Below are 10821 nucleotides of genomic sequence, written 5' to 3'. Positions count from 1 at the left end.
ATTGGAAGATTACTTTCTTCTTCTTCTTGGTTATGTATAACCCAAGATATTTTCTTTTAAAGAAAGATCCTACTTTAAATGGGATTCTGTCCATGATATCTTTCTAAGGTGGCTTCATTGTTGGAATACAGAAAGGCTGTTGATGATTATAAACTGATTCTCTCCTTGTCATGTTGTTTAAATTGTTGATTCTACTACATGTGTTCTGGTACAATCTTGCTATATCTTAGCTATAACAGCGTGTCACCTGAACTTGGGGATAATGTAAGTTCATCTTTTCATAGATGTGTGCTGTTAATTTCCTTCACTTCCTATATTGCTCAGTGTAATACCTCCAAAAAATATTGTAAAAGAGTGGGGATAGTGGGCACCCTGTCTTCTTCAAGATTTTAGTAGGTTTCCATGCAGTATTTCTGCATATAGGATGGTGTTGGCAAGTATGTTTATCAAGATAGCTTTTAATATTTTGAAATATGTTCCCTCTGTTACTCTTCTCTCTTTGAGTTCTATTTATAAAGCGTGAGATGTGCTGTCTAGGGCTTTATCTTCACCATTGAGTTAATCCTGTTTTTGTTGCCTTGATTACATTTTATGACATTTTGTATTTATAGAATTCTGTATGTTGAACCAAGCTTGTACCTTTGGAACAAAGAATTTTTAATCATTATGGATGATCTCCTTGATATGGGCGTGTATTCATTTTTCTAGTATGTTTTTAAGGATTTTTACCACTATGGTCGCCATATGAAAATTATGTAAATATACATTGAATACACAAAATTTTCAAAAAATATTTTTTTCAAGTATGTTTTCTAGAGTAACATTGTTTAACTAGCCACACAGAGAACGGTTAAATAACTGGGTTTTTTTCAACAAAAAAAATATATCATTGTTACTTATTTATATCTTTTGCTTATAAATATTGAATTACTTTACATCTGTTGTATCTTTACAGTTCAGTAGACTGGATGTAGCAACACTGTCTAAAATCTTTTCTTTTTCCTTGTTCCAAGCCCTTTAAAAAATTACATCTGCCTTTTCTATCTTGATAGCTAATTACATTCTAAGGAAGCATTGTAATACAAACAGAAAATTGTAATATATACATGCATATTTGTAGGGCTTGGTATCTATGGAATATACTTCTCATGAATTTACTCTCTTCTTCAAATGTGAATGACTCATGTGTACCCTAGTAAGGCATATCCAGATTCATTTGCTTACTGTAATCATTTAACAAAAGATAATCTCCTCAGATGTACTTTTGAAAACAGATTTCATCCTCTTTTAAATAATGTGGAACTCAAAGGTAGACCCAAAGAATTTGTTATATGAAACTTTTTAGTTTGTTAGGACCACTCAACCACAAATCACAATTTACAGCTGAAAGTAAATATGAAGCACAACATAAAATTCACTTCTGCAGTGTTCTTGTCCATGGCTCCAGTAATTGTGACATTTCCAAGGATTACAATAGTTTTCAGTAATACAGATATCATTTGTTACACCAGACTGATTATTTTAGTTAGCTTAGTGGATATTTATGTGCTTTTTGAATGAGATCATTTTCACACGGTCTTTATTGCTTCTTGAAACACTTTATTTAATCATTCAGAAAAGTAAGAACAGCACATACATCACGAAAAAGGAAAGGAGAGGTAAGTCAGGAATTTGGTATGTGGTATGCTGACTTCACAGGAGAGGGGACAATTCATTCAGAAAGAAATGGTGATTTATATGTGATACTGATTCCGTGGTCAAGAGGATATGATGTATAATTGTCATCCGGTTGTCCTCTGTGTAAACATGAAAGCAAAAATGAAAACATAGTTGAAAGGACACTAAAGATTTCATCCTTGAGAGTGCATGAACGCAAATTAAATATAACAATATAGAGTATAGGGAGGGATTATACACAAACTGTTCCTTTCCTAGAAACCACAAGTATTTTATACTTTGGATTCCATAGGAACACTGTCTACAAGAAAAAATGACATTCTGTGGCTTCACATACAATTTGAGATTGAGAGGATTCAAAGAATACATAGAAAGGTTCAACATGCTTGTACCATATCTGTGGCAAATAATATTCCACAATCCTAAGTAAATTAAGATTTTTCAAATGACAAGGCACATTTTCTTGATATAATATTACACTATATGAATGTATTAGTAATTCTGAATAAGATAAAAGTCCTTCATATGAATAAAAAATATCTATCCTTCACTTTTGACACTAAGATTTTCAGCTTTAAAAGACAGATAATATTCTGTCCTGATTTTGTCTAATTTTGAGTTCCTTATTTTCCTTTCACATACTTATTTCTAATTTTTTATATAATAAGCACAAATACATTCAAATATCTAGGTGATTAAGCATGGCTTCTGTTTCTACTCACCTACAGAAGGTTTTACTTGGGACAAGTATCTGTAAAAGAATGGAAATGGTGTAAGGAGAGACAGAAATGTTATCATAAGAATATAAGAACAGCTCCCCAATGATTATTGTTTGAAATATCAACTGAAAGATAGCATATGACTAGATATAATCTGAATCAGAGTTCTAAATGAGTAGATAGACGGATGAAAATTGATAAATAGATGATAGATAGATTGATATAATATATATGTATATATATGCATACATATATTTATAAATATACATCAATATACATATGTACACACACACACACACACACACATATGCTATAGCCAAAAAATATTCATCGAGGTTACCTGTAGCCAGAACATTTTCAATGTTTTCTGGTGGGATGTTCTGTTCCTCAGCAAATTTCTCAACTTTTTCATGTTCTTCGTCAGTCAAAGGATCACCTTTTCCTACATTGCATGAATGACAATGTTAGAGACATGTTGAATAGAATTCTGCAGAATATACATTGCTTCTTTAGTGTCCCAGCATGGTATGCAACAGAAAATCTCAACTTCTCCAAATTATGCTGGGTGGGTCAATACAATCAATAATAAATCTCTCCATGTTCCATTTAATGAAGTCTAAATGGTGGTATGACATAATTTGCAGTGTTTCAGGATGCATCAAAATAAAAACTCTTCTCTAGAGAATTCACGCATCTCAATCCTATCCACTTGCAAAATCATAACACTAGAGAGTCGTGAATGCTTCTCAGTGGAACCTTCACGTTTCTCCCGAGTCTATACTTGAGAGTTCATGTTTTAATTTCATACACACTTGATCAAATGACACTCATAATGGACTGAACTTTGGGAAAACAATATTTCCTCTACTCTTTCTAGTGCGGAAACATGAAGATAACATCTTCCAATAGCCTCACCCATTGTCACTAGTCGTCAATGAACGTACTACTTGAATTACAATATAATGTAAGAGTTGGTCCACACAACAATAGGATTGTCATTCCAGCGGACAGGAATTTGTAAATCCCATGATACTGTATTTGGGAGTGAAACTGACTTAATCCTCTTTTGCAGAGTGATACTTTTGCTACAATTTCAGAGAATCCCCTACCATGCTTACCAAGAACAAAAATCAAATTGGTTACTGTGCCAGCTCTATCCACATTCTTACTGGTAAAGACTGCATGCTCTGGTGTTACATACACAGGTTGAAATGTGTTGTCACCTTCATCTGTAAAATGGAAATATTTAAAACCTCAGTGTCAGTCATTTTTCTACTTTATTTGATGTCACCTATTTGCTAAATATTAATATTGACCCTGACTCTAGCAATTATCTCTAATTCACTATCATATGACACATGTGTGCAAAGGTGTTCCTGTAGTCATTTATTTTGTATATCCCATCATAATAGAGTGACCAATCATTTCTGCTCTTCAAACCTGATAGTGAATCATAAGTACAGACACTTTCCCTTTTCACTGAATTCCTAGTGTCAAGACTTGTGTGACAGGTTTGTTGGGTATTCCTTTCCCTTTCAAACAGTCCCAAAGCTCATTTGTCAATTTCCTGAAAGTGTATTACTTTGGTGTCACATCATGATAATACTTGGTGAGCAAATGAGTACATGTGCAAAAATAGACCATACTAATTAGTAATATGCACAAGTTATCATCTTGTAAGATTATTGATGCAAAAGATGTAAAGGGGAACATTTTGAGTATACCAGACATTCATGTTTTTTATGTCTGTCTGTGTTTTATGTGTTTAAGCGTCTATCTGTCTGATTTTTTTCTCTCGCTCTTTCCATCTCTCTCTAACGGTATGTGTGTGTGTGTGTGTGTGTGTGTGTGTGTGTGTGTGTGTGTGTGTGTGTGTGTGTTTTGTATGGTATTTCTACTTACTGACACTTATTAAATGATAAAAGTTGTTAATGAGATAATAAAAGGAGTTAGGATCTGGTCATTTTCTATTACAGGACTACATTTTAATATCCATGTTAAGTTAGGAAAACATTAGACTTGCCAAAAGAATGTATCCTCTGTTCACTTAAGATAAAAACAAAAGTCAGATTTGTATAATTCAGTGGAATGGTATTGCTATTACTTCAGCAATTCTTACAAAATTGAAGTAGTCAGTCTGAAATTCTTAAATAGATTTCCCTCTAACTGCTTTTAAAAATTGAAGTTTATCATCCAATAAAATAAATGTTGTAATCTCTCCAAAATATGAGAAAAGGAAACAATGAAGTAGCACTGTTAATTTAAATTTTCCATGAATCAAGAATGACACATAATTTCTGCAATATAAGTACTTGTGATCCTAAGGCATGAAGTTTGAGAAGATGTTTGAGGCCATGGGGCCTATTAGTGAGTGGCAGGTCTGTCTGATAGCAAACTGAAACACTGTATGAAAGAAAAAACACTGAATATCAACTAGAAATAAATTTTCATCCAGGAAAACTATTTGAAGATATCTTGTTAGAATTATTCACATTTTTAGGTAGCAGTGTTCTTCTCCATGTAAATTTCAGATGATCTACAACGTACTCTGACTTTGTAGTGTATCTCAGTTCACTGGAAGGATTGATAACTTTCTGAGTAGCCAAAATTGTTCTAGATTCATGTCCCTATGTGTGGCTGAAGTATTAGCATGAATGTGCACACTCACATTGCTTTTGTTCATAAAGGAAACTCCTAGATCCTGTACTTACATTGGGTTTTGTAGGTGCCATCTGCTTGCTTATACCCAGTGACTTCAGTCTTTGAACATTGGCCATTCGAACTAAAAATCAAACAGAGAATCCATCGTTTGCTCTTTATAACTTTTAAATTCCTATTAAAGATCTTCAAATGTTATAATGAACTTGAGAGAGTCATATTATCTATGAACAGTGTATAGAGCTAGGACTTACCTCACTATTTCTATTTCTTGTTTAGAAAAGATCATTCTGTTTGTAATCATACAGATGACTGGTTTTTTGTGCACATTTTGCCAAGTGCTCTATAGGCTCTGATGGCTTCCTTATCAACACTTTACTATTCACTGAGTATGACTTTCATTATGCTAATTCTCTTGTTCTAGTCCAGAGATAATATCGACACAAGTATATATGCATATGTTTAAGTGGTTTTATTTGTAACCTGAAACATACAATTGTGACTACAAGAGAGAAATGGTTCTAAGCATTTAAGTCCTAATGGTGTTATGTAGTCTTTCATTAAACATAGTCATCCAAATGCCAGAGAGAGAGTCTTTGAACCTAAAGCTTCAGAGAAAGGGATTCATAAGTTAGATTCATCTGTCCTGTTTGTGGAGGACTTTTTTATGACATCATGAATGGATAACATAACTATATGGTTTTGACCTAAATGCTCACATATACCTTTTGACTTACTAGAAATGAGAACCTTAGAGTTTCATGTATCTAATATTAGAGAACAATATTCAACCACAAGCCTCCAACCACAAGAATTTCTAAATAAAATCTCATGGAATTGGAGACACTAATCTCTTTGTGGTGTCCAGAGCTACCCCATCATGGAATAATATAATCAAATTGCTAAATATGTGATTTCATGACCAGAAGAAGAACATTCCCCTGTTAATTAAACAACATGAAGGCTGAGAAATATAGTCTGCTCAGTTTACATGGCTAATCATTTGCTTACTTGACATAAAATGTGACTCCCATTTTACTACATTCCTCGTCACAAGTAATATCACGAACATAGAGTCTCAGAGGTGCTTCCAATGCTATCTTGTCAGGTTTGTCAGCGGCGATGGCAACTGTCATCCATTTTCCTGCAATCTGAAAAAAACAAAAAGATAAGTAAAGGAGAAAAATAAAACAGATCATTAAAGTATGAGTTCGTATTCTCATCTCTGATCCCAGTCCTTGGAAATATGTAAACAATCTAAAACTATCAATCAATAATGTTTTGTTTATTAGTTCAAGATTATGTATCTACAGCTGTAGAATAACACAGGGTAGTATGATGACTTGATTAACAGCATTTTGGACTTGAGACTTTGTGGAATTGCTCATGTTTTGGCCTCTTATGCTCTGCAAATTCAACCCATTCTTTGCTTATTCAATTTGTTCCATCCTAGAGAAATATGAATTGGAAAGCATACCTGAGCGAAGGTCAGAAAGCTTATTTCATTAATACAGACTTGCATGGACTAACTGAATGACGCATCACATCTACAGAAATATGCTGTTGAGGAACCCCAGACATTTGCACAGACCATATGATTTTACCTTAGCATGAGCATGAGCCAGTCCAAATGCCAAAGCCAGCAGCAGAAACTTTACCATGGTGGCACCTGTCTTTGGTCTTCTTCAGAAGCTCAAAGTAGGTCAGTGGTTGTGAAGGAACTGAACTGACAAAGATTTTTATACAATTAGTTAGAGGGAGTTTCATGAAATCAACCAATGGTTCTGCACCACAACAACCTACATCCATCTGGTATTTCCTCATTGGCCCTGCTGAATGGTGTATAATATATTCCTAAACTAAGAAGATTAGCCTTAAGGTCAAGTTATGTTGGCATGATTAATTGAGCATCCTGTCAGAAAGAAAGGATTATCCCTGTGAGAGCATTAAGGAATGGCTTTGCCTCCAGAACTATACTGGTGGGTAAAGGTCAAAATGCATATGTCTTATAGGATTTGTTTAAACACCATGACATGCGTTTTAAAATACATTCTGAATCTAATCATAATACTGTGCAGTTAAATGAATTTAAAACTATGGTCTGGGATATATGAAGCCAGAGTAACCACACTCTTAGAAGATAAGATTTTAAAACATTTGGAGGATTTCCTATAAGGATGGTGATATGTCTTGTGCTACTTTTAAGTCTTTCCATACATTGACTTCTATAGCCTTCCACTGCATTAAATTCAACTACCATGGTACAGAGCTACAAGAGCTATCATCAAAGCTTAACTGTATAAATAATGGGGAAAATGTTGCTAGATGTCCACTGGTAATAAATACAAGTATCATTAATTAAAAGAAACCAAATCAAGTGAAACAGTCTATAAAAATAACAACCTCAGAGAAATTATATAATTGTGCAAAGGGACTCTACATTCAAGCTGAAAATAATGCTTTACATTTCCTAAAGCGACGACCCTCCCCACCCAGTTGACTTCTTTACACATCAAATCCAAGGTCTGTGTTGTGCTTAGCCACAAGATCTTTTCATCCATTTCTAGGAACCAGCAAGAAGACTATCAGGACTCTGCAGTTCTTGTTGAAACTCTGGGGCTTCCCTCTCTAACACATCAAATAACCTACATTTAGCACTTTGGTAATTTTGTTTGACAACCCATGGTTTCTGACTATACCATTACGAAGCATTAGTCTGTAACTTATGACACTTTCTTTAGATTATATCCTGTTATTATCTCTATTTCTTTCAGTTTTTGAGATTATACCATAATAACATCATTCTGCACTCCCCTTTCTTCCCTCTAAACTCTCCAATATGTACCTACTTCATCTATGTCAATTTTGTGGACTCTTTTTTAACTAAATGTTGATATATGCATATGAGTTTGAATGGTCACATTTGAGTCCTAACTTTTATCTGAAGATTTGGAGCTAGGAATAACAGAAGAGACCTAACATGCCACATTTGTCTTTTTAGATCTGGGTTAATTCAACCAGAAGGATCTTTTGTAGTGCATGTCATTTATCTGCAAATGTCATGAATTCATTTTCCTTTACCTTGGAATATTATCATGGAGTGTATAACTACCACTATTTCATTATCCATTAGACAGCTGTAGAACATTTATGTTGTGAATAGAGTTGCAATGAACATGAATAAGAAAGTATCTGTGAAATAGAATATCAAGTAATCTAGGCATATTTCAAGGAGCTATATATCTGAGTCACACAGTACATATTTACCTTCAGAAAACTAAGAATTCTCCACACTGCTTTCCAGAGTTGCTATACAAATATGTAAATCCCAACAAAAGATGTCTCTGGGCAACACAACTGTACAAGTATTCAATATCTCTCTCTGTGTCTCTGTCTCTGTCCTTCTCTCTCTGTCTCTCTCTCTTGCTCTTGCTTTCTCTTTTGCTCTGTGTGATTGTCTGTATGTGTGTATATGAATGTGTATGTATTTACATGAGTGTGTGTGTCTGTGTGTGTGTGTGTGTGTGTGTGTGTTTTATTTTCAGTTTACTCCATTCAGTTCCTGGACTCATTTTGACTGGATTTTCTCTTTTCTTTTACATTGTGTTTTAAATTTGTCTGGTTTTCTGGATATTCATTCACACCAAGCATGTTTGTTTACACTGGACATAAAGTAGCCATTTCCGGTCTTCTGAAGATTATGGAAGAGGACTTGTCTCAGGGACTGTACACTTTGTTTCTAACCTAGGGGCCACTGATGGGTTGGAGCTAGGAGGAACCTTGGCCAGCCCTATTCTTTCTACTTGTGAAAACATTAGGGCCCAAGCGTTAGTTCCAAAATGAAGGGTACATATATAGCCCTGATTAAACTCAAACTCATAGAGTCACAAATAAAATTAAAATAAATGATACTGTGAAATGGACTTGTTTGGAAGGGAGGACTTGACAAGATTGAAATGACATCAGAGAGAATTATCAGAAAATTTTATTTATGTGGGAAATTGTCAACAAACAAGTTTTTAAAAAGCATGTTACTTGAGATATTCATGGCAAATCAACTCTTTGAATAAAATGGAAAAGAAATATTGTGGAGTACGGAATGAAATGTGAAATATTGAGACATTCTGTACATTCAGGTTCACAGACCTGGGCCCCTGAGCCGCAAATATTCTATCTTTCATGAAATCCCTCCACTCTGTCCCAAGACCCAATCTTCTGTTTAGTGACACTCGTGGACTGTGTGTGGTCTCCAAATTCTACAAATATGAAAATAACAGTGTAAAGGACACTAGTTCTCATTCTTTCTTCATGTGCTTTAGTTTTCTGTTACCAGTCAGTAGCAATGAGTGGAGAATCCACGTTATAATCCAATTACAGACTGATGATGTGCTTCTCTGTTTGTCGATCTTTTCAAACCAAGTTGATGATTCACTGACTTCTATTTCTCAAGAACTCAGCTGCTGTATTTCTTTTGCTTGATGCTCAGGACCAATAGGAAGAGAGGCAGGCACCTGTCTGACTTAATTGCCTCCACCATTTGGCCAACACTCAGCCCTTGGGCACAGATGCACTGTAATACATTAGTTATGGTTCCAATGGGAGTTTTATTTTATATTTTCAGAGGGAATAAACTGACTTGTTACATGATTGCTCCTTCACTATTTTCTATAGTCCTCTGTTCAAATCACTACTCATTTATATCAGCTGTGTTCCTCTTTTATTAATATTCAGGATTTTGTTATGCATTCTGAATACATGTGCTGTTAGAAATAATGTATTCAATTATCTTCTCAATATATGAACTTTCTATCAACTATCTCTTTGGTGTACCTCAAAATCCCAAATATCTAAATTTTGATAAGGTTCACCTCTGTCCCTCTCTCTCTTTCTGTCTCTGCCTCTCTGTGTCTCTCTAACTGTCTCTCTCTGTCTCTCTATGACTATCTCTGTCTCTCTCTGTGTCTCTCTCTGTCTCTATCTGTCTCTGTCTCTGTCCCTCTCTGTTTGTCTCTGTCTGTCTGTCTCTCTCTCTCTCTCTCTCTCTCTCTCTCTCTCTCCTTCATGGGACAATCCAGAAATTCAATGATGATTTTCCTAAAATAATTTTCCTCTAGCCTATATCCAGTATTTCAAAGCTTCACGTGATTAGTTCCCCTAGATCTTTTCCAGCTTTGTCTCTTAAATGTAGGGATCTTGCATTTTCTTGGCTGTAGATCTATGTGCCATGGAAATTAACTCAGGAGTTTCTGATTACACATATTCATTTTTTCCTGAACAATAAATATGTTGTAAGGAGTGATTTTATTTACTCAAATGTTTATCAAAATCCTTCAGCAAAGAATATTCACCAGCATATGCTCCTTGACATACTTAATAAAACAGATTTTTACTATTCCCAAATTAATAACTATATTTGGACCCTGCTACAAAACCAAAGAGATGTGCTTTCTGTTCAGTGCACACAATGGCATAAACATCACCAAAAATGAATCAACCATGATGATTCAGAAAATCAATACTCTTTAATTATCAGTTGAGTGACACATAATCTCATAGTGCCCAACCTCAAACAGTGCCTTTGGATTAGGATTCCTGTATCATCAAATTCAATCATCATCATCCATTCAGGTTGATGTGAAATCAGAAGAGATTTATTTTATTATTTTCTCCTTCTGTCACCTTTCCTCTTTTGTATGGCAGGAACATGCCTGGACATTCCCACTGTCCTTGCTGGAGTAAAGGCATATCCATTCTCTACTTACTACTC

At 34.7% G+C, this 10821-nt stretch overlaps 1 protein-coding gene across 1 annotated transcript; it reads right to left on the bottom strand.

Moving 5' to 3' along the window:
* Positions 1-2411: 2411 nt before the first annotated feature.
* Positions 2412-6715, bottom strand: LOC128116447 (odorant-binding protein-like). Its single transcript, XM_052747684.1, has 6 exons — positions 6659-6715; positions 6066-6205; positions 5108-5178; positions 3515-3625; positions 2737-2838; positions 2412-2428 (listed from the first exon to the last, which is right to left on the bottom strand). The coding sequence occupies exons 1-6, from the start codon at positions 6713-6715 to the stop codon at positions 2412-2414; spliced, it is 498 nt and encodes a 165-aa protein (XP_052603644.1).
* Positions 6716-10821: the final 4106 nt, after the last annotated feature.

This window comes from Peromyscus californicus, unplaced genomic scaffold (genome assembly GCF_007827085.1).
Source record: "Peromyscus californicus insignis strain IS unplaced genomic scaffold, ASM782708v3 Scaffold_10__1_contigs__length_136768540, whole genome shotgun sequence".
Lineage (NCBI taxonomy): Eukaryota > Metazoa > Chordata > Mammalia > Rodentia > Cricetidae > Peromyscus > Peromyscus californicus.
Note: the sequence above shows the minus strand (reverse complement) of the source record. Positions and strands in the feature narration are given on the sequence as shown.

What these genes read in the sequence shown, in the direction of transcription:
- LOC128116447 (XM_052747684.1), bottom strand. Translation starts at nt 6,715, where the DNA reads ATGGTAAAGTTTCTGCTGCTGGCTTTGGCATTTGGACTGGCTCATGCT. An exon ending in TGGCTCATGCTCATGCTAAG is followed by an intron (nt 6,206 to 6,658) that starts GTAAAATCATAT and finishes TGTTTTTTTCAG; the next exon opens with ATTGCAGGAAAATGGATGAC. An exon ending in GGAGTCACATTTTATGTCAA is followed by an intron (nt 5,179 to 6,065) that starts GTAAGCAAATGA and finishes TTTGATTTTTAG; the next exon opens with TTCGAATGGCCAATGTTCAA.